The sequence below is a fragment of the Homalodisca vitripennis genome, chromosome 1, assembly GCF_021130785.1.
Source record: "Homalodisca vitripennis isolate AUS2020 chromosome 1, UT_GWSS_2.1, whole genome shotgun sequence".
In the NCBI taxonomy this organism is placed as follows: domain Eukaryota; kingdom Metazoa; phylum Arthropoda; class Insecta; order Hemiptera; family Cicadellidae; genus Homalodisca; species Homalodisca vitripennis.
Window position 1 is genome coordinate 112094900 of NC_060207.1, and position 25594 is coordinate 112120493.

The following is a 25594-nucleotide window of genomic DNA, read 5'->3' on the forward strand; positions in this document are numbered from 1 at the left end:
GGGCAATACCTAGTCACAATTGATAATAGTGTTGATTTAATTGATAGTTTTGATGCTGACAATGACCGTGAAATCGTTTTGAATTTTCTACAAACTGGCTGTGGCTGTAAAAATAAATGTTCTGATTTATTTTCTTCTGATGAATTATTGCAAATGCGCTATGAATGCGCAGAGTTAGATCATTATCATGACAATGTTAACACGTTGGACCAAATCATATTAGGCCAACTTCGCTGTTTAACATCAGATTCTGAATTAACTTCCCGCTCCAAAAAAATACAGACTGAAAGAAAAAATGCACGCACCAATTATCTTCTAAAGGGTAGAGCAGTTTGTAAAAATACATACATGTTTGGTCATCAGATCAAAATTAAAAGGCTGAAACGTCTCACCAAAATGTACAATAATACTGGATTAATCTCTAAAAACCATGGAAACACAGGAAAAATAAAACACAAGGTTACATCTTTTTCTGACACAGAGTTTGTTGTCAAGTTTTTGCAGAATTATGCTGAGCAGCATGCAATCATGTTGCCAGGCAGAAGCAGCACAGTGTATAACACCACACTAAAATTACTCCCTTCTAGTGACTCGAAAGTTAAAATCTATGAAACTTATAAAGCTTCATGTACCAATGAGATAACCCAGAAACCTATCCACTCTAGAGTTTTTAGTAATATATGGAGGGACATATGTCCTGATATTGTAGTCATGAAACCAAGGACTATGTGCCATATGCCAAAAACATTATTCTTCTGGAGCAGAAATGGCCTTGGTGCCGGAAGAAAAAAAAATAGAAACGATTGAGATGATGAGAACCCACCTGCAGACTGTTTCCAAAGAACGAAAGTTTTATAATGAAACTATCCAAGAAACAAGAATAAAGTTTCAACCAAGACAAGTCTGCTGTGCACTATAGTTTTGATATGGCTCAGCAGGTTCACATACCAAGTAACCCTCTGCAGCCTGGGCCTATTTATTTTCTAGTCCCATTTAAAGTAGGCATATTTGGCGTGATGTGCGAGACCACAAATAAGCAAACTAATTACTTTATTCCAGAAAGTGTTAGCACTACAAAAGGATCAAACCTGATTGTAAGTCTTTTTCACCACCACCTCGAAAACAACAGTTTCGGAGAAGACACTATGTTCATTCACGCTGACAATTGTGTTGGCCAAAACAAGAACAACATCCTAATGGGATATTTGGCATGGAGGATATGTCACAACAACAACAAAAAAATTTGTTTATCGTTCATGCCAGTAGGCCATACCAAGTTTGCCTGCGATTGGGCCTTTGGACTTTTTAAAAAAACATTCAGAAACACTTATGTTTCTTCAATGTCTGATTTAGTGGATTGCGTCAAAAAATCAACTCCCACAACACATGTCAATTCTGGTGTGGTGGTGGGGAATGAAAAAGGTGAAGTTGCAGTTCCAGTTCATGATTGGCTAAGTTTCCTACAAAAGAGTGGTGCAAACAAAGTGCCCCATGTAACACAGTACAACCATTTTGAATTTAATTCAATATACAAGGGAAAAGTACACTGCAAGATTGACATTGATGGAAATGAATTCATCCACAAGATGTTCCCGACAGAAGATGGACCACATGGATTTCCACAAGAAATCACACCTGAAGGGATGACTAGAGCACGGAAAGAATATCTATACAAGAATATTCGCCAGTACTGCAAAGATGAGTTCAAAGATGTTCTGTGTCCATGTCCTGAACCAAATGCAGAGGAGAGCACTGGTGCTGTCGATCCGGATGATGACGGGCCCGAAGCAGTTCCTGGACCATCCAAAAAGCGCCGTAAGCGCTCTGTTTAACCAAAACCTTTGTATTCCATTGGAAAGAGGACAATAAAAGCAAAATATTGATAAGTGTTTCATCTCTTAAATGTTAAAAATAAAGATTTTGTATTACTTTAAACTTTTTGTTTGTGTATTCCCAAATATGCCCATTTCTAGTATACAAAGTTCAATTTTCCATAACTTTGTTTAAAAAAATCGTAGAAACATGAATTTTGTATCAAATTGCTCATATTTTATAGCTCTTTTAAAAAATGTCATTAACTCAAAATCGGAAATTGTCGACAAGAGGTCCCTTTTTCCTTTCCGCCTCTCAAATAGTGACAGAAAAACTAGGTTAACACAAGCTTTGTGCTCATTAGGTATTAAAACAGCTCATCCACATAGCTCGAAGAACAAATGAACATTTGGCAAAGTTCAAATGGGATGTTTAGATCATCTTCCATAAAGCCTGGCTTTGGCTCTTATTAACTTTCACCTGTTCCTAAACTAATATGAAGTTGTGGATTGTACCTCTGCAGTTCGACAATGACGAATAACTTCAAAACGTGTGACAGGTTGGCTTCATTCAAAGGTGGCATATTTTTATGCAGAGGGTATTTCAAAGACTATTTAAAGATTAATAAATCTTTGGAACTGTTTGATGAATATGTAGAAAAATAAAGAAAATTTATAGTTTTCAGTTGTATATAATAACTTTTTTTTTACTTTATCAGTTTACTTTGTACTCCAAAACAGGTTATTTTCTGGACAACTCTCATATTTGCATAGACTGTCAAGTTAACGAGAATTTGGAATAAGTGTATTGTGTATTTGCTTGCACCATTAATGTCGCTTTGAGGTTGTTAAATTACATACTATTCTGATCCACACATAAATGCTACTTCCTTCCTTTAAACAGTTCAGATTGTTTGCAATCTCTACATATGACTTAGTAAACGAGAACAATGTTGTAAATAGGAGGAGATAGATAAAATGGTTAGTAGTTTAAAAGCTTGACTTGATTTAGCACTGGCTGTGATGACCTATGATACTTCTCAAGAAAGCTAGAACTATTTTGATTAAACCCATTAGACACCTGATAAATTTTTCTTTTATTTCAGGGATTTTCCAGAATAGTTACAAATGTTGAAAATAAAAGCTGTGTAAAAGAATACAGATAAGAGATATTGTATCCAATTTTTGACCAATAATACTTCTTTTATCTCTTTTTAAATTTATTGAAGTCTTGCACATTTAATTAAAAACATTTAGAAAAAACAATATAATATGACATTTTTAACATGCTTTTCATTCCTGAAAATTTATTAATTGCTGCAACTAATTTCATTGAAAAAAATCATTGACACAATAGACATAAATGATAAGTAGTAATGGGATATTCATGGGTCTTAACAAAACTTTTGATTCATTAATGCCTTAACCGAACTAAAGAATACAGGTCACAATTAAATGTCTACACTAAACGACCAAGTGGTTGGTTAGTTCTCAGTGGTTGGTTGTTCAGAGCAGACCTATTCTTTAGTTGGTTTTAATAATTATTCTTTTGATTTTATTAAATGTATGTTTTAAAGATGATGTGCATGTAGCTGACACACAATATGGTTTTATGATTCCTCCTTTGTCACTTTTTGTATCACAACACCCAGGTATGATTTGTTGTTATAAAATATATAAATAAATCAGTTGGAGCTATGTTGCTATATATCAAACATGATATTTTTATCTTCTTAGATCTTACAAGTGGTGACGAGGATGGGATAAAAATGCTGAAGAGAGGCAACAAACAGTGTGAGCCTAATTTCAATGAACACTACTGAATACGATGATCTAGAAAGAAAAAGTTAGATTTTTGTTTTATGAATATTTTTATGACTCATAATTGGAAAGATTATGTTAGACACTTTGAACTTACTTGAAGAATGAATGGACTTTGGAAAAGATGGAGAGAAGCAAGATCTGCTCTTGGTGAGTATTGGAGTGAAGCACTGGCAGATTAGGTGGAGCTGGGAAGAGTGAAACTACGGTCACAAAAGCGGCCATCCTCCACTTCAAGTATTATCTTTGTAGCGAAATAAAAGATATTGAATTAACAAATTATTAGCAAATTGTATGCTTATTTACTTCAGAAATTTAAACACCATGTGCTGTTATCAATATTTTCAGAATTCAATATGTAACAATGGGGTGAAATATTTACTACGGACACATAACATCTGAACAAGTTTATTCATAAATCATCATGATAACGTAAAAGAAGTATAACAGTACCATAGTAAAATCAACAAATTTATTGATCGATGCTTAACATATTTGGTTCCTCTTGTATTAGCTGTGAGATCTATCATAAATACTGCAGTAAAGCTGAATACACAATGTAACAAATAACTGTACAGTACCTACTTGTGATTGCATTTTTAGCTAACAATATATTAAATTCACATATTACTTCGAATTGTTTGAAAAATTACAATTTTAAGATTGGCTACAATAATGAAACAAACAAAAACAGTAACATCTTGGGGTAAGATGAGAAGGGCTTTTGACTACTGTTTTCCATATGTCCATCAATGATAGAAATTGTATAGCTGACTTAATGGAGTAAAAATAGTTCATACCTGTCCCACCTTACTCCTGAGTAGAGCTGGCAGTCTACTACAATAAATTGCGTAATTAGTTGTTATTTACAGTTGCTAGTTCTCTGTAGTGAATAATATTTATTAAATATTAGGAAAACTATGTCATCTCAGTTTTAACCCTATAAGCAGCAGTCAAAAACTACCATACTGCAGGCTGCATTTGGTCTTCTTGCAGAGGTTCACCAATTCCCCTATAGAATACTCATACCAAACCCATACCTTTTGTTTTATATATTGTTGTAATCAAGGTTAGTTATATAGTATATGATGTTAATACAAGAAATCAATTTCAGAAATAAATAAAGGATTGTGATGGTTTATACTTTTGTTGTTTTCTAAGTTTTATAAAATTCGAAAGTAGACTGTAAAAAATAGTTAAATTAATGTTAAGATTCAGGATTTAGAAGATACTAAATTTAATAGTTTTTATTTTTTGTTTAAAACCTACATTTTGGAAAAGCTTTAAATATTTTACTTAATATGAGGTTTTAAAGCAGCACTTGTCTTTTTCCAAAAACGACACTGTTTATAGCATCTAAAATAAAAGTAAAAATAAATTGCATAAAAATATAATATAATTTAGTTTTGTATTGCAAAAATTAAAAGCACGATATGAAATTTGATTTTTTAAATTTGTTATATACACTTTAAAAAAAATTTGTACGTAATTATTTATTATACCACAAGTGAAAGTTTTCTTGTGTTTTATATTTTAAAACAATTAATTTGTGAATCGGATGGTAGGATTTTACACAGATATTTTTGATGGTCATATATGCAAAAATGTTGTGATCGTAAGGGTTAAAATAAAATAACATTGAATTTTAAAAAGTGGGACAGCACAATTTTTTTATAGTACAGCTTTTTATGACTTTATTACCAACATTTTGCCAGAAGAATAATGATTCCATATTTATTGATTTATAATAGAATATAGTTTACATTCTTTATATCAAAATTTTTGGAGTAATCTTGTGCACATGGAGTGCAGCTAGTAGAAAGCTGCAAGTTCAGAGGGTTATGGTCAGTTCCAACATAACTCATTCAAACAGATAAGACAATTGTTGCTGTCATATTTTGTTACAAGTTACACGTAAACTCTCTTCTCATCAGCTGACTTTCCTTTTGTCTCTCCTATATGATCAGCTAATAAATGATCACAAGACACAGCTTTACAAATATTAACTCTAAATTTGTTAATAAAATTACAATTAAATACATATTTATTGACAAACCAGCAAAGTTATAAATTAATAGCAGTATTTTCTTTTAATGAAAAAAAAAACAAGTACTACGCATTTTGTTTAAATCATATTTAAATAAACTTTTTTGTACTATTAACTGTTTTGGATCGGCAAAATTACTGAATTTTGCTAAGTAAATTCTTTGGATTCCATAGCAAAATTATCCACAGTCAAACATTTCAAACCATTTTAGGCTCTTGTCCATGACTGAAATGTTTACAGATTGAGAAAGAGAATAAAGTAGTACCTTTAATTTGATACACTACTGTAACAAAGGTAAAAAATAAACAGGTTTATATTGTTAAACTTAAATCTACCTATTTCATCAGTCACATAATGAGTATCATTACCGCACTCACTCTGTAATGAGCTCACATCATTACATCATCATCATTTTTAATCAGTGGCATATATAGAAAATTAATTCAGAGGGGGCTGACACAACGTGTGGTTTTGAGGCATGAAATACCCTTCAAAACAAGGGCACAGGAATCTGACCACGGGAAATTGTTAAGTTTTAAGACCTCATAAATGTGTTCTAGCTTAAAAAAAATACTAGGTACTGAATGCTCATTGTTTCAATCAGCTGATCAAGATCAATAGCCAGAAAATAAAATTTTATAACAAGAAGGTTATGCTATATTTTTACTAATCTCTAACAGAGTCAAATTTATATTATAACAATTAACTGAACAAGGTATCAAAACAAGCTAAATATCAACCTTGTTCAACATACCCTCAACCAATGTATAAATGAAATAGTCTTTGGAATAATCTGAAAATAGATTAATTGAAATTTACACCTAACCCTCTTTCAGTACAAGTGTATTACTATAACACCTGTTGACTTTCCACCTAGTGCTGTAATAGAAGCAATTACATAAATTGTTAGATGAATATCAATAAGTATTTATTTAATTGTTTATAATATACTAAATTATAAAATACCATCTGTAATCATCTCATATAAAATATATAGTGCTTGTAAGTATTAGGATGCAACATCACAGAACCTATCAAGACTGCACTGAGTTACTAACAAACAATAACCACAATGAAATCTAAGGTACATAAGAAAATAAAAACAATACAAAATATCAAATTACTTATCCACACAAATATTACGAGGGCCATTCAACAAGTCCTTATAAAAAAATGGAAAAACATTTTTTTGTAATTTTTTCAACATAATCTTTTAACTGTATACATTAGTCTAAGCGTTTTTCCATTTTTTAAGTCATGTAAAAAGAAGGATTTTGCTCCTTAAAATAAGTATTTGTTTGAGCAATTACTTCCTCGTTAGACATAAACCTTTGTCTGCCAAGCTATTACTTTAAGTCTGGAAATAAGAAATAGTCACTTTGGGGGCAAATCTGGTGAATATGGTGGATGTTGTAATAATTATAACATTAAATCCATAATTTTGACCATTTTATCTGCTCAGGTTTGTATCCATTCATTGCTTTGATATAACAGCAAATAATCTTTTTTCAGATGAGGATGTTTTTGCTTGATTTCTTAGCTCAGCCATTCCAATAATGATGCATAATACTCTTCTGTTATCATTGCTCCCTTTTTCAAGTAACTTGACTTGACTGCCTGCCTTCTTCTTCAAAAACCTGTTCACCTTAAAAAATCCACTGTATGTTCTTTTGTCTCTGGCGTGTAGTAATGTATAGACAAATTAAAGTTGTTTATTTCAACAACAACTAAACTATGTGATGGATACAGCTTAAACTTTAACAGCCGACAGGACTGCTACTTAATGGCAAAAATTTATTTTCAGCACTACGATCGCCATGTCTTAGATTTTCTAAGGACTTATTGAACGATCCTTGTATTATCTTAATCTGGACACGTATTTTTCTTAGAAACTCAAAGAAATAAGTAAATTTATGAACATGTGTCAAGAATAAGACTTGATATAGGAGTGTTGTGCGTTACACAATCTACAGTAATTCTACTTTCCAAGTGATATTTAAGGAACTATCATTCATACTACGATTATATTTCATTTACATCTTAAATTAAGTCTTAAGTAAAATACAGTGGCAAGAAGTTTTTATTTGTATAAAACGTATAATATAACACCACCATTAAGAGGGCTTTGTTTGTTACCTTATTAATAACCTACAGATATATAATGCAATACATATAATGCCTACTTCTATCGTACAAGAAAGGCACAGTGGACGTGCAAAGAAAATAAATTAAAATAACAAATTTTATATATTAAATGTATAACACCTACATTTGGTAAACGTTAAACTTGGTAACATTAAAAGTAATACTTAAACACATATAAACAGAACTCAAAATTAAAAACATATGTAACAGAAAATATAATAAAATGTCTGAATTATAAAAAAAAACAAACAAAAAAAAACCACTACATTAGACTCAAAACGAAAATTATATTCTTATCTTGCTAATGACAATAGTAAGTAAATGCACCATCATACAATATTTAATTATAATGATAAAATAGACTACTCACCAAATACTCTATAAAACTGATGCTGCAGGAAAGTTCTTATTTAATTCAGAATATTCACACATTTCTTTTATAAGTATCTTAACATCAATGTGGTGGCAAGAATTCCCATAGGCATACCAGCGGAACAACCAGGTCAGGTAAGGGATCATAATAAAGTGGTTGGATGCATATTCATTATATTTTTAAATAATATAAGACATAATCCAACTCCAATGATTCTAAAATCAAACATAAGGGTGTAAAAGTGTTTCAAGTTTAACGTTGTTCTTATACATAACAGTGTCTCTGGCAATATTGCACTAATTTTAACAGTATTTTCACAGTTGTCAGTAACAGTAGAGAGAAAATCAGTTATGATTTAAAAGCTAGTTTTTTTATCAAAACAAAATACTTTATTTTATTAACCCTTCAAAAATTTGAAATCTATATCTACTACGTATGACATCTGTTGAAATAACTGAATTGCTTGAATGATTTTCAACTAAAATTATTCTATTCCACATACTGTATTTGAAAGGATAAAAGGATTTTAGACATTTTCCATTGTTATGTGTTACATAAAGTATAACAATGTTTCGAGGATTGAAACCTATCCTCAAAATGTTGTATTATACCTTTTGTAACATATAATGATGGCAAATGTCTGAAATCCTGTTATCCTTTCAAATCTTCCATTATCAATAATACATTTTAAACAAAGAAGTATTTATGATATCTATATTAAAGTCAACACCAAATAATTATTTTATCAATATCTTATTAAAAAATATTCATTACATGACCTGAATGAAATTGTTATTGTACCAGTGTTTAGAATTGCACTTAAACTAAAATTTTGAAATTTAAATCACGTTTTATAATTTTAAGTAAAATTTTGAAATTTAAATCACGTTTTATAATTTTAAGTAAAATTTTGAACATATTTTACTTACAAGCAAAGCTATTATATAACTTACCTGTTCATGTTAAAAAGGATAATCCTTGAATAATTTTCACATAGCGTTTAGTAACATAAGGCTTTGATAAAGACTTCTCTGAGCTATAGCTATCAACTCTGTTCTTGTTTTGTATGCAGAGAGATGACTATTGCTCAGCATCCAAGGAGTATCCATGCTTGTTATTATTGACTTGGTCATCATAAATAAAGTATATTGATACCCATTAGACCAAATCATTGGCATGGATATATAAAAATGTGGACATGCAATATTTACGATAATGTGTAATTATTTTAAAGAGTCCAATACAAATTTTTGCTATATAGTTTTCTAACGAACCTTATGGGAGTAAAGGCTTTCAGAATGGATGCCCACTTTTTACCTTTCACTAGAGCAGTTATGTTAGCAATCTAGAAACTTCTGTAATATGCTGAATAATAATTCTGCATTCCTAAATACCTGAAAATCCCTATGTTTGTTCCATTTGGTCAAATATGGTAGCTGCTACTAAAATAAACCAGTGTTACTTCTACAAACTGTACACCCTAGAGTGGAAAGATGGTTTTGGGGGGAAAAAATTATAAAGCAAATGTCTTATTATCAAGAATAGGTTTGGTTTTGTCATTTGAATTTTAGAAAAATCTGTATAAGAATCAGCCAAAACATTTTTTGTTCACTTTATTTAAGTTTTTTATGACATATACCTAACACTCAAACCCTTCCTACTCAAATACCAGAAGATGCCATTACACAATACTGCATGAGCTTTGATAACCTGCACGCTTAACTGTTCCACCGTGATTGTGACACTGGTGTTGGACTTTGACAGGTGTTGCTACCTCTAAATTGCATCAGAAACATTTTAATATGATTTTATACTAAATAAGCCTTAGTAGCTAAACTGTTTTTGTCTTTGGTATGTTCAGTTAACACCTGTATGCCAAAACTAATATTTAATCATATAGATATTTGGCTGACCAAATGTACTTGTTTTTATAACAACTAAACATATTTTAAACTTCTTTTACTATATTATTATTTTTATTCTCAGTTTCCTATATATTTATTTTATTCTTCTTTTAATAGTAATTCTTAACCAACAAAAAGGGATGAAGGCACTGACAATTTGTTATAAAATCATGATGTTACAAAGCAATTAAGCAAAATAAATTGGTAGGTAATCTTTCAAATGGCAAAGATCAATGTGCCCGGTTTAACCACATGACTGACACACACGTGTTATCACGTTTCAAAACAGCTTCTTTGCTAAAAACACCCAACAGCTATAAGATGATTTATAGTGGCTTAATACAGTAAAGAGTATTTGAACTACTAAAACTCCATAGCAGTGCTGAATGCTACAACATTCTGACGATCAACTGTTATAAAAGCAAATGTACTAAAATAAAACTGTAAAAAGAACTACAACATTTTGTTTCGTACTCTTAGCGTTCTATTTATTTTATGCTTCATTCTTTAGATATATAAGAAAAAACTAAAATTGGCCTACATTCCAGAAATGAAAACATACTATTTTTAACAGTAAACAAGTGAAATGTCGTTCTCAAAATTTAATGGACTTTAGAGGGGAAACAGGTCCCAGACTGAAGGGAAGCGGTTAAGTATGTTACAGAGGTGACTGACTTGTTTTTAACTACAGAGTGTTGCTGGTTATTAGCATTAATCACAAGTCTACCAGCTTCAGATACATCTATCATTTAAGAGACCTAATGTGTTCAACTTATAGTTGCATTCTGTCCGGTCCTTTTAAACTCTGTTGTATCAGTTTATCTAAATACAAATTTAATGTATTTCAAATTGTTTCAAATTTACCACACTATTTCAAAATAATGATAAGGTAGGAGTACGCCACACCATGTGTCACGTTACAGGCTTTGCTGAAGATCCATGCAAAATTTCAAACCTATAGCTCATTTCATTTTTGAGATATCTTACGGTCAGATAGGTGGACAGACAAGAAACACAAAAAACACACAGAACAGAACAGAAATTTTTACATCCTCAGTAGACAAAAGAGAAATTGTGTCAAACCTATTGAGTGATAAGGCTTCAATTAAGCTCAAACCAATTCCATTAGACATGCACATCGTAGGACTTATTCTTGTATATGTAGAAATGAAGTTTCATGTGAAATGTAAAATCTACAGATGAAATCTTTCTCAATTTAAAGCTACATGATACATTTACTTTTTTTCACTGAGTTAGGTTTCATCGGAGTGTTTAAATAATAAAAGTTCCATTGGGCTATGAAAGGTATTACGGCAAGAGTGTAGTGAAATCAAATATTGTCACTAATTTTTAACATTACGTTTTCATTTTAAACTATGAATAAAAATGTTTCTAAAAACTCCATATGATTGTACTCAGTTTGTTTAGACATTTAATTATTTTGCTATTTTTTTCGTTGCTATCATGGTTATCTATAAGACCAATGTAAAAATATTGACAAACACTCAGCCAAATCTCATGGTATACTACACTATCTATGAAACTCAGTGTTCCTCATATTTAAATGAAGCTTCAAGCAAAATTTCAAGCCTATCTATAAGTTTGTTTCCGAGATATCGTACAGACAGATAGAAAAAAATTAAATTTTTCCAGTCCCTTCAATGATAGGCTTCGGAAACACTTAGCCAATTAATTTTTACACTCTAACATGACAATCAAAATCTTGACACAACTCTTTAACCTACGAAAAAAGATATATTTCTCTAGTTGGAATGTAAGATATAAAACAAGTATTTTGCGATAGTAAAATCACTACTATCTACTAGACACATTTTCATTTAGAAATTTACAAATATGAGAAAAAATAAAATTACATTACCAGATACTCATTTTGTTCTTGAAGAACTAGCTTGACCACCTTTTAGAGGTGATTTTTATCAGTTTGTACTTAATCATATGTACATAATGTGTACTGCTCAAATGAACCAAACATTGGATCCAGACGTACTTTAGTAACCCAGTTTTTTTTATAGTCTGTTTAATATGTTAAATTTTGAAACAAGATTTTGTTTACTATCATTTTTAAATTTAAAACTTACATGTTTAGTATATAAAATATATAAAACCATCTGTCATATTCTGGGTATTGTACTAATAAAGGACTGTTATGTGTAGTGTTAAACTAGTGCAGTCCAAATGTAGACGATCTCAGCTGTATAGTGTGTGCCAAGGTTGGTGTGGGTACCCAACAGTCAGTTGTAATACTGGCATTGAGTAGTGACTGTCCAAGTTACTGACCTCAATGTGGACCACATCTGCTGTATAATGTATAGTGTGTGCCAGGGTTGGTGTGGTCCGCCAAGTGACTATCCAACAGTCAACTGTAATACTGTCATTGGGTGTACCCAGCACAATACTAGTGACTGTCCTAGTTACTGACCTCAATGTGGACCACATCTGCTGTATAGTGTATAGTCTATGCCGAGGTTGGTGTGGTCCGCCAAGTGACTATCCAACAGTCAACTGTAATACTGTCATTGGGTGTACCCAGCACAATACTAGTGACTGTCCTAGTTACTGACCTCAATGTGGACCACATCTGCTGTATAGTGTATAGTCTATGCCGAGGTTGGTGTGGTCCGCCAAGTGACTATCCAACAGTCAACTGTAATACTGTCATTGGGTGTACCCAGCACAATACTAGTGACTGTCCTAGTTACTGACCTCAATGTGGACAACATCTGCTGTATAGTCTATGCCGAGGTTGGTGTGGTCCGCCAAGTGACTATCCAACAGTCAACTGTAATACTGTCATTGGGTGTACCTAGCACAATACTAGTGACTGTCCTAGTTACTGACCTCAATGTGGACCACATCTGCTGTATAGTGTATAGTCTATGCCAAGGTTGGTGTGGTCCGCCAAGTGACTATCCAACAGTCAACTGTAATACTGTCATTGGGTGTACCCAGCACAATACTAGTGACTGTCCTAGTTACTGACCTCAATGTGGACCACATCTGCTGTATAGTGTATAGTGTATGTCGAGGTTGGTGTGGTCCACCAAGTGGCTACCCAACTTTCAGTTGTAATACTGTCATTGAGTGTACCCAGCACAACACTAGTAACTGTACTATTTGTTAACCTCAATTAAACGTCTACGTACACATGTACGATTGTGGCAGTCCACATGTGATTCTTTGTAGTAGTTAGATTGCACAGTTATAAAGATTCAACTGTACAGACAACATAAGTAAAAAATGTATATAATTTATTCATGAAAAGTAATTAAAATTATAATATGGCAACTGATTATCTTTTTAATTAAAGAACATATTGTGATTATGAATTACTCTGTGTGGCACCAGGTGTCTGGTCACTGACTGCTCCTGTTGAGATGAGTGAGAAAAAAATATATATGTTGTTGTAAAATATAAGATTCAGATGTTGGGTTTTGTTCTGCTCACGAACATAGACATACCAGACATATCCATGTTACCTTTGTCTTGACATATGACTGCTAGTACATACTCAGTTAACAAAGCCTAGTCTCCAGATTCTTTACTGTGCCAATGTGCTATTTAGAATATCAACTCAAAATGATCTTACTAAAATTATGTAACCACCGAAACTAACCTTTTCAAATGCATCAATGTTTTAATATGTCTATACTTTTATTTGCCATACAAAATTGTCCAAGGCACATATTTTTCTAAAAAAAAAAAAACAGATTTTCAGTATTTTAAAAGTCACTTATGAAAAGGGAAGGTTGATAAATACATGTTGGGAACACAGTTAATATTATTGAAAGTTTAAAAAATAAGATAAATAAAATTGTTCTGAAAAATAGAAGTCTCCTAAGATAATCAAACACTTCTCACTTGTCTTAAAATAAGAATTAATAAACCAAAATGCCACAAGTGAGTTCCAAACTCAACCAAATATTTCCAATTAAGTACACTCTAATTAGTAAAAGTATCACTTTAAAACCAAGTGCTCTCATGATTTGAAAAGGAATTGGAAAGTTGTACTTAAAACACTTAAGTGCAAGTTATAACGTTGACAGTCTCTTGATTTTTCACACAACATGATATACTACTTTCTGTGTATTGAGCAACGGACTGAGGTGGTGGTGGTGGTGACGGTGGTGGTGGTGGTGGTAGCTAGTGGAGTCGGATGCTATGTGAAAGACTCGTATGTAGGCTCATCCAACATGTGAATTGCCTCATTTGGACTTGCGTAGTGCGCTCCATGATGAAAATCTGAAATATGATACACAAGCATTAATCTAATTGGGTGAGAGTATCTTTAAAATTATGAAAATCATGGATGTAAAAACCTGTATCTTTAACTAGTCAAATTGTCACGCCAGTTGTACATGCCTGTGTCAAAAGCTAAAAAGTGTTAAAACTCTCCATCGAGTATTACATTAACATCGATATATCAAATAGGTGATGATTCTGTTCATTTCAATGATGTGTCACAAGCGTGATATAATTGCCTTGGTTTTCTTTATTGATTTGAAAAACTGTTAACATGTATTTATAAGGGTATTTGTATCATAACTAATTTATTCAGCTCAATATTTTTTATTTTTACTTTCAACCTACTCAATTGCCAAATTTCAACATAAAATGGAATGGCTTGTTATAAATAAATAAAAATAACTATTTTATGCCAAAATACCAATTGCAGCAAACAGAGCGTTTGTAATTTCATGTTCATTTTTATAATTTATCTTTTTTAAGTTACAATGTTGTTTTTATATTTTGCACACATTGTACAAGGCATGTTTTTAAAGTAAGTACCGTTTTTAAATTACGCCGCCACAGCGTTGCAGTTGCCGTTTAGCGCATGCACATAGTGTAGCTACATCAGTTGGGAAGCCACAGACGCCATTACGACGCTGTTTGATCGAGTCTTCGCTTGTTTACGTGATTTTAAAATGCCACTGACTATCGAGAGTCCCGCCGCTGTGATTAGTTTTCTCTGTGCTAAAGGCTTAAAAGCAATTGACATTCAATGTCAAATCAGTGAAGTTTATGGTAAAAACATTATGAGTGAGGAATGGTGCAGAAATGTGTTAGGGCCTTCAAAGATTAGGAACAAAGTGGGCGACCTTCAGTCATTACCTGTCAGTCATGATCTCATTCAAAAAGTGGACTGTAAAGTGAAAGAGAACAGACGGTTCACAATTTCGTCCTTAGCTGAAAAATTTCCTGCTGTATTAAGAAATGTTCTCTACGAAATTGTGTCCGAAAGTTTAAATTATCGGAAACTGTTTTCACGGTGGGTACCGAAAATGTTGAATGATGAGCACAAAACCAAACGATTGGGCAGTGCATTGAGCTCTCTTGAGCATTACAGTAACGAGGGCGATGATTTTTTTAAGCCATATCGTTACAGGCGATGAAACGTGGGTAGCCTACGTTACACCAGAATCAAAACAACAGTCAATGGAATGGCAGCATTCAACATCCCCTAGGAAAGTCAAATTCAAGCAAACAATTTCTGCCCAGAAAATCATGTGCACTGTCTTTTGGGACAGACAGGGTGTGTTGTTGGCCAATTTTCTGCCTCGCGGTGAAACGATTAATGCAGCCACGTACTGTGAAACTTGAAATAACTGCTTCACACAATTCAAAACAAAAGGCGTGGCATGCTGAGTGCAGGCGTCGTTATGCTTCACGATAATGCTCGTCCACATTCAGCAAATCGAACGCAAGAGCTCATCACTTCATCTGGCTGGGAACAATTAGACCATCCTCCATACAGTCCCGATCTAGCGCCTAGTGACTACCATTTGTTTCTGCACTTGAAGACACATTTGGCGGGGAAGCGTCATTCCAATGATGAAGTAAAAACGTCTGTGCAACAGTGGTTGTGCAGTCTGGCAGCAAGCTTCATTGACGACGGCATACAAAAGCTGGTCCCAAGATACGACAAGTGCCTTAATAATAATGGAAATTATCTAGAGAAGTAGAGGAAAGAATGTACTCTTTCAGGTAAATAAAGTTTTGTTTGAAAAATTTACTTGTTGATTTTTTTATATCAAAACGGTACTTAATTTAAAAACATGCCTCGTACATGGGTAGTAGTTGAACAGTTGAAATATTCTAGTTATGGATGTCAAATCCAATCCAAGTACTCTGGAATGAAATTTGTTATCTCTGGCAAAAAAGAAATCATTCTTCTGTTAAAAACTAATTTTCCACTAGTTTCCTTCCTGAATTATTGGATGACATTCTGAGTTTTATGTTTAGTGAATATTACATGTTTTCATATGAAGAATATGATATGAACCCAGATATATGAACCCAGAATATGATATGAAGAATGTTGAACCCAGATTCTTCACACAAGCCCCTGCCTTCATATTCTTTATAGAAAATATTTTTCTGTTTAAAGAAAAACATGCATTAATTTATAAATTTACTAAATATGTTTATTGCAACTTATCCATGATGTCATTTCAGCAAAATAAATTATTTATACTAGTTATCTTAAACCATTGACAATTATTCATAGATAACGTTTAAAACCAAACTGCATAAGAAATATCATGACTCAGATGCTGTTAGTAAAAGTAAATTACAGTCAGATAAGAATAAAATCCTCTGAAAGGTTTAACAATCATATTACATTCAGTTAGTAACAGGTAACAGTTGAAAACAGGAAAAATAGTCTTTTGCTCAAAATAAATTAGAGGGATTATTTGCTTCTTTTAGACTAGAATGGCAAACATAATTTTTACAATATAATACAGTAGATGCCCTCTTAACCGGCCTCAGATCAACCGGCCCCCACTTTGACCGGCCACAAAGCAAACGATGAGTCATCGTCAGGTCACAACTCGAATGGCTATTTTGGGACGGTTTAGACAGTGTTGAGCAGGTAGTTTCGAACGTGACACATACAGTACATACAGTTAGTTAACAGTTTTCAGTTGTGCAGTTTAGTGTTGTGTAGTAGTGTTTTTAGATGTGCAGTTTTTATAAAATGAACTAACACTTTGAATGATTATACAGTTTTAGTTTAAAAAATGAGTGAAAGAAAACGTATAAGAAATGTTTTAACTGTAAAAGAAAAGCTCGATGTGATCCAGCGAATTGACAAAGGCGAATCAGTGAAAAGATTTGTGATGAACTTAACATCGGGAAAAGCACTATCAATGTTTGGCGATGTAATCGCAAATCCTTAAAGGATTTTTGCACTAGTGTCGAAACAAATTGATGAACATTAAAAAAACCAACACATGAGATGGTTGACGATGCGTTATGGCAATAAAAGGCAATGTTTTTTCATTCGAAACTAGAAAAACTAAATAACGCAGAGTTTTCAGCCAGTGATGGACGGTTAGGAAGATGGAAGAAGCGACATGGAGTAAATTTTGTAAACATTTGTGGCGAAAAAATGCCTGCAGATATCGTTACAGCAAACGAGTTTGTAATCAAACTATGAAATATAATTGACAAAGAAAATATTTCACCAGAACAGGTTCACAACGTTGATGAGACTGTTCTGAACTTTAAACGTCTACCACAAAAAATATTCTCTGTTGGGAATGAAAGTTCAGCTCCTGGATTTAAGCTTGACAAAGAACGAGTTACACTCGCCTTATGCACAAATACTGTAGGATCACACGAGCTCCCACTTTTGGTCATTGGGAAATCCCAGAAACCACGAGCGTTTAAAAATGTAAATGTTTCATCGCTTCCTGTGTTTTATCGTGCCCAGAACGCACAATGGATGGATGCCAACATCTTTAAAGACTTCGTGAACGAGTTTGTTCCAAAAGTAAAAAAATATTTAAAGGAATGAAAATGACCTGAAAAGGCCATTCTAATCTTAGACAATTCTGGCACACACCCCCTGATCTTGAATATGAAGAAGCGCCTGGTATAAAATTGGTTTTCCTTCAAGCAAGCGTCACAAGTCTCATTCAACCTATGGATCAAGGAGTCATAGAGTGATTAAAGAAACGTTATCGGCACAAACTCCTTTCAGAAATTTTGGGGAAGGTGGACTCGGGAATGAAACTTATATCAGCTGTTAAGCATTTAAATATTAAGGGTGTTATCTACATGGCCGCAAAGGCGTATGAAGAAATGCCTAGAAGATAACAATACAGCTCTACTTAAAGACTTAAGAAAATTGAGTACTAGTGATGATCATCTTGAAGATAAAAATGTAAATGAATGGGTGACAGGTGACGACGACCTTGAAAAAATTTTTTAGTGACGATCAAATCGTAGAAAAAATTGTTGAGGAGGCAAGTGAACAAGGTATTTCAAAGAACTCAGACGAAGACGATCAAGCAGAAAAAGTCAGTCATGAAGAGGAGAAAAAGTACTTCAGTTGGCCAAAATGTATATTAAGCAGCAAGACCTGTCGACAGCTGTAGATGTGATGTTCATTAAAAAGTGGAGAGACTATGCCTTCTTAAAGACGATGGAGAAGAAAACACAAAAGAAAATAACAGATTTCTTTTAGTATTTAACGGACATTCTGTGTCTAAAATTACCATACTTCGGAAAAAAATGTAAGTTTTACTTTTACATTTTTCTTATACAATGTAATACAGTATTACTCTATATTGTTATTATGTATTCTATATGCCACTGTCCTTTAAAATTAATTAAGTTTTTAGTAAAATAACCTTATGAATTAAATACTTATTTGTTTTTTTTACCGGTACAGTATTAAGTAGTTGGTACATATACAGTATACCAATTAAGGTTATGTTTGTCAAATTAACTGGCCAAACCGCTTTCCAGCCGGGGGTTCGGTCCTGTAATGGCCGGTTAAGAGGGCGTCTACTGTACTAACAACTAATTCATAGCACTACTGTTTTAATAATAGTCTGGAAATTGTAATACTGGTACTGTAAGAAAATGGTTATTTACCTGGTAATAACACTGATTGATATCATGTTTATGTAATACCTTCCTCCATTACTATTTATTTTTAAAAAGAGTTATTTTTAAAATAAATTAATGTGTTAAAATGGTCAAGCAACGTCTAATTTTAAACATGCGTAATCTACATGAATAATATGACCTAAAACAATCTAAATCACAAATAAAAATAGATTGTTAAAACCAGAACATAAAAAAGTATTATTGAGTAAATAAGTACTTTTTATAAATGTAGAGAAAATTATTTAGAGAATTTAGTTTCAAGCGGTATAACATTAGTGCATTACTAGAATTTTACAGTGATAAAATATCATAGTTTATTTCCAAACTATTTCAATCAATAACAAGTATAAGGAGGAAATGGTTTGATTAATTTCAATCACCATAAATTTAAAAATTATATCAAAATATTGATTTATATGAAGTATTAACATGTTCATTGCTAGGGATATACCACATACCCCCGCAGCACTTGTATAGAGTCTATCTGCTACAATTTTTAATTTTCTCAAATGCAAAGCGTACAGCAGCTTCTTATGTATGATGTCATCATGTAGTACACATGGCATGCTGACAACTCTAATGCAGTTGAATTTCTCAAACTACAAGTGTATATCAGCTTAACATGTATAACATCATATAGTGCATATGGTAGGTATGCCAACTACTCTAACGCAGTTGGATGTTCTCAATGCTAAAGAGTACACCACTTTAATCTGGACTCAAGATATAATTTTCAGTATTAAATTATGTTGAAGGATATATTATTATTTTATCACAATTTGAGTACATCAATTACAGTTAGTAAAACCATTATATTTTATATTACAAGAGTAATTTGATGTCAGTGACATTTTAAATCTTCCGTGCAGTAACTGTAAATGCAACAGTTCTGCCATCAACTGTAATCTATCAGTGGACAACTTTCTAATTTTGAGCAAGATGCGTAGTGCAGTTGGTGTTTGATAGTCGCTCAAAGGAGACAACCTCATAAATTTTCATGAAAATGGAAAAAGTGAATTTCGTGCGCTGTTTAAACATTACTTTATACGTAAAAAATCCATCACTGAGACTAAGGAAAGACTTGATAAGTACTACGGGCACTAGGCACCTTAAATTTAAATGGTTAAGAAGTGGTTTACAAAGTTCAGTTGTTGACACATCATCATTAGTGATGCCTTGATGACAAATGTTCAAGTCACCAAAAATAAGTGATCATGCCAGATATTGTCCATAATCCATGAAATGATATTGGACGATTGGAGAATGAAAGTGTGTGATTTGGCTCATGCTGTAAGTATCTCAACTGTGAACGGGTACATCACATTTTACATGAATATTTAGATATATTTAAATAGATAGGTGCCATGACAGCTTACACTCGACCATAAGCACAACTGTGTGACTGATTCAAAAGTGTTTAGCGATGATCATCCAGAATCCACACGAGTTTTGGCATCGTTTTGTAACTGTGGATAAAACATGAATCCATCACAACACACCAGGGACCAAGGAACAATCAAAACAGTGCGTTGTGCGGGGTGAACATGGACCAAAGAAGGCCAAGGTGAGTCTGTCTGCCAATAAGGTCACAGTTTTTTGGGATGCTCAGAGTGTTAATAGTCAATTATCTTGAGGAAACTGCTACCCCATCCAGCATATTCTTCAGATCTAGCCCCCTACGACTATTTGCTGTTTCCAAACCTAAAGTAAGGCTGGGCGGTAGGATATCTGGGTCGAATGAAGACGTCATTACTGCAACAAACCCCTATTTTGAGAGCCCTGAGAAAACCTATTATTTGGAGGAAATAAAAACATTTAAAAAAATGCTGGACTAAATGTATTGAGCTAAAATGTGATTGATTGTATTGAAAAATAAAATATTTATTTGCGAAAAAGTTGTTTTCTTCAAAAAGTCACTGAATTATCAAACCACCCTTGTATGTTAGCAATAAATATTACTGCTTTTGTTTTTCTTAATTTTTTAGCATGTTTGAATGATAATTATATCAGCCTTGATTAATAATGGTTACAATCAAATTTTGTTCATTGTAGTGTATTTTATGAGTTAACCCTACATCGGGCGCTAAACAGAGTTTTCCTCCATGTATTTTTTATTATTAAAAATAGTACTACTTTTCTGATGTTGGCAGTAGTTTCCCGCAGTGTACTTCACGAGCATCTTTCGGGGAAGCGAAACAATAGCCTCCCGCTTATCTTTGTCAAAATCTGTCAGTATGAGGTCTATTTCCGTGCGAGACCGGACGATTCCTCCTTGAGCGCCCGATGTTGTGTTTGTAGTGCTTGGACGAAATCTCTGTGAGCGCCTTATTGTGTTTAGTTTTTATGGAGTAATAATCCTTGTGCGCCTCCATGTGTGACCTGTGATGGTTTCTTCTTAAGTTTTACAATATATTTTATTTGCATTTTGTGAAATGGAGAATGAAGACGAGAGACTTGTCAGTACAGTACCAGTGTGCTAGGGAACATTTCAGTACTGTTTATGGAGTGAACATTGTCGTTATAAGAACCAGAAAGAAAATGTTTTTAAACTTTGTGTAGTGTGTAAAAAATTTTTAGTAAAGAATAAATTTTGATTTCAGAGTAATAATCAAAATTACAATTGTATAATATCTCAAGAATTAAAGTAAGTTGTTTTTGTAAGAAGTTAAAAACTAAGTTAATTTCCATATATTATTACAGTAGGTTAAACATTTTTACAATTAATTGCATTATTCCTTAAAATAAATCATGTTGTTATTACACAATAACATTTTTTAAGATTTTGAATTTTCATTACATAAGAGAGTAATTTTTATTTAATTTCTAAAAATGAATATATCACATTGTAATTAAATCAGTATGAATATTTAAACAAATAAAAACAGTTTAAACGACTATGATATCCATTATTCGCTAACCTGGAGGAAACCTCCGTGAGCGCCTGATGGTGTTTCTAATTTTAAGTGCCTGATGGAGGGTTAAGGAAGGGTGGATGAAGTGCAATCCAACATGATTTAAGAGGTATACTCTGATCTCCTACTCCAAAATTACTAAGGGATCTCTCAGTTATAGATATCTGCCAGTGATGCCTCCCCCAGAAATATACACATTTGGATGGGGTCAAGACTACTTGGCTCTGCTTCAACTTGATGCCAGGCTAAGATTTTGCCTCTTTTCCTTGCTATTGTATTACGTTCTATCAATAGATAATAAAGTGTTCCCTGGCCATCCTAACAGAATCTTCTCCAAAGTAACCAAACTTCCTCAGGTGTTCATCAAACACGTTATGTCCTGTAAGGAAGCCAGTAATTGTTCTTGATTCTGAAAAAATTCTCAATTCTCCACTCACATTTCCTGAGTAATTACTTGGTTTTTCTTTGTCCTAAAATGTAGTACCAAAGGCATGTCATTTAGTTGTCTTGTCTTCTCTGGGCAATCAGAGTTCAATTCTTTTCTCATTAGTTCTTATAAGATGTGAAGACCCTCTGCAATGAAGGATGGAAAATAAACTTTCTTTCTCATCTGGGTGTCAGGACATGCAAAAGTTACGGAAATTAAGAAACTGATCAAGTTTGTCTACTATTTTTACCATGATAACATCAACTCAGGAATATATTTCAGCAGTCCCACTAAAGTGCTCTACCTATGACATATCTATAGACTGGTTAGCCAGAAGAAACTAATGTTAATGTTAATTCACACTTGGAACAATGATAACAACTTTTTATGAATATTTTAAACCTTAAGTGTCACAACAAATTAATTGATTTCAACTCTAAAATGGCAAATGTAAGGAATGCAACAATATGTTTATCCTTTCATAAGGAATTCACCAGTGAAAATACATTATTTATAACAATAAAATATTATAACTATAATATATATATATATATATATATATATATATATATATATATATATATAATAAAATATATATATAATAATTTAAGAGTCTAATAGAGAAAATACAATTTTCTCACATCTTAAACAGCAAATATATCAAACCGTATTTAATTACAACTTTACAGCATTCCAATGGACATAACTAGTTAAAACAACAAGGTAAACAACACAATACTTTGATACTAGAACGCGACTTACTTTGCCACATTTACAATTAACAGTTTAATTTTACAAACAAAGCCACAAACATTAAGTTCAAATGTTACTCTACATATTCTACTACACAATCTACATAATACGGACAACAAATCTACGTATCAATGAAAAACACAGATCAAATAATAAAGCTTCATAAATAAATTACTGGTGGATCATAACACAAAATATTCATAAATGAAAACCATTCTAACTAAGCAATCTACTACTAAATGATACTTTAACCAGAAAAGTGTATACCAGAGAAAGCATAAAAAAAGAACAAGAACTGTTACAAAATAATACCTCCGGCGTAACTGCTTCAGAATTGCTTAATTGAATAAGTTTTAAGAAACAAAATTAAAACCCTACCAATTGTGTAATAAGAAGGAATATACAAGTAGAAAAAATATAAAATATAACAAAACTATAATGTATTTTTGAATTGGATTTGAGATGAAAGTTATTATTTAAACTTTAACACGATCAAGGACAAGTGGAGTGGGGATGAAACAAGTTGAGTAGCTGTTTCAGCTATGACACAATTTTTAAGTAATTTAAGAGTGACCTGTGCTAAAGAGCAGCGTAAGTGAATACTGTAATATCAGTGACCAGTATGGATTAAAAACTACTTTACTTGTTTATTTTCTGTAATAGTTAAAAAAATATTATACAATTTTGGTTACAACCTCTGATATGTTCCGGTTCAAGAATCAATCCTGTCCCACTATCCATTGATAAGAAGTTTCCTACCAGCATATGATTCCTCTGTTCTATTCCTGTAACTTAAAAATAATGTCACTGGAACCAACATTTCTCACTGCTGAGTCTGATTCTCTTATTGATCTGATGATGGTTCAAGAACCAGAGCATATCACCCTCTATGAGCACCTTTTATCCCCAGCTTTTAAAAATATGACTTCATATATTGTATTTATTCTGAAAATATATTGAAGGCTTACGTTCAATCACATAAGAAAACTCATAGATGAGGAAGATTTTAAATTTGATATCATGTTCATCCCATGTTAAAACATAGAGAGCCTGTCATTGATGACATAGTGAATTGTTCCAACAAAAACGCCTATGCTTTTTATGACAAATGTGTTATATGAAAAAACATATAAATAAGTGGTGCACAGTACCGTGAATGACAAATTACATTCTCTACGTGATGATCTGCCATGTTCAGCATAATTCCAAGTCTTTAAAAAATACAAAACAGTTGCTAAGTAGCTTAGGATGTAAAGTAAAACACCTTGAGGCAGGAAAACAAGATATTCACAGTCAATTTATAACTAAGAACAAGCAAACTGATTTAATCACATTTAATTCATATTCATCATAGACATAATTTTCTGTATTAATTTCAAGCCAGAGATAAAGGGTGATATTTTTAAATTATACACCATATCTGCAGCAATGCTGTTGGATACAATGGCATTTCTATATGCCTCACAAAATATATACTATTTGCTGTTTTCTACATAATCACTTTCAATTTCAAAAGGTCTCTAAGCAGTGTTATATTTCCATTTTAATAAGTCTATTCTGGTACATCATCTTCAGAAGATCTTGGTACCAGTTTCATATTCAGATAATAGGCTGATAAATAATTTATACGTTCAATCTAAAGTTCTTGAGAGAATTGTGCTCAGCCAAATCTCTGAGTACTAGCCATACAAGTATATTTTAAATGACCATCAATATTTGTTCTAATAACCACAGTATGGAAACGAACGTGTGAAAAGTGATTGATGATATAAGGCTTACAATGTAACAATTATTAGCCTACTTACTTTTATTTTTCAAAGCCATTGACAGCATAAACCATATACTATTTCATATTGTTCAAAAATGAATCATCCTTTGTCATTTAATATAGTAATTGCCTCGTGAAAACTATTCAATAATTTGTTAACCATACAAGTATTCTGATGTTAATGCTACTTTATGTGTGACTGTACATTATTTGACTCAAACTAACATTTTACATATGACAACAGATGGTAAAGGGTCGTAATAGTTAAACAGGTAAAAAGTCCTGTTTTACATTACAAGTATAGTAAAAAAATGTATTAATCTAAATTCTATTCATACATCCATCCATAGAAATTGTCACAAGAAGTCTAGAACATTACTTTATGGAATGTATTATCCTGTAACTGAAGATGACTAAAGAAATGGTGCTAATGACCAGTCAAGCTCCCATCACCGAAAATTAAACTATCAAAGCTCAAGGTTTTACCGACCTGCAAACTGGACTCTTTACTGCGTTTCTGGAGCTAACAAAGAAACAATTCTCTGAGGGCATTGTTACAATAAAATATATACCATAAAGTTAACTAGTGTAATCTTATAAGTATGTCTACATTCAGGTAGTTGGAGACATAACTTAATATCCAAGTGTTTTTGCAAAAATATATTTAAAGTTACAACTTAAATCTAACTGGTAGAGCAGCTGCTTAAAAGTTAA

The 25594-nt window shown here is 32.5% G+C and overlaps 1 protein-coding gene across 2 annotated transcripts in view; it reads right to left on the reverse strand.

Moving 5' to 3' along the window:
- Window positions 1-13619: 13619 nt before the first annotated feature.
- LOC124369354 (major facilitator superfamily domain-containing protein 6) overlaps window positions 13620-25594 on the reverse strand; it is a 68176-nt gene continuing 56201 nt past the window's right edge. The window contains exons 12-13 of one of the 2 annotated variants that reach the window (XM_046827341.1): window positions 25371-25403; window positions 13620-14361 (exon numbers count right to left, since the gene is read on the reverse strand). In XM_046827341.1, coding sequence (XP_046683297.1) covers window positions 25387-25403 — 17 coding nt within the window. In that variant the 3' untranslated portion in view covers window positions 13620-14361; window positions 25371-25386. The remainder of the gene's footprint in view (window positions 14362-25370; window positions 25404-25594) is intronic. The other variant, XM_046827335.1, reaches the window with a different exon arrangement.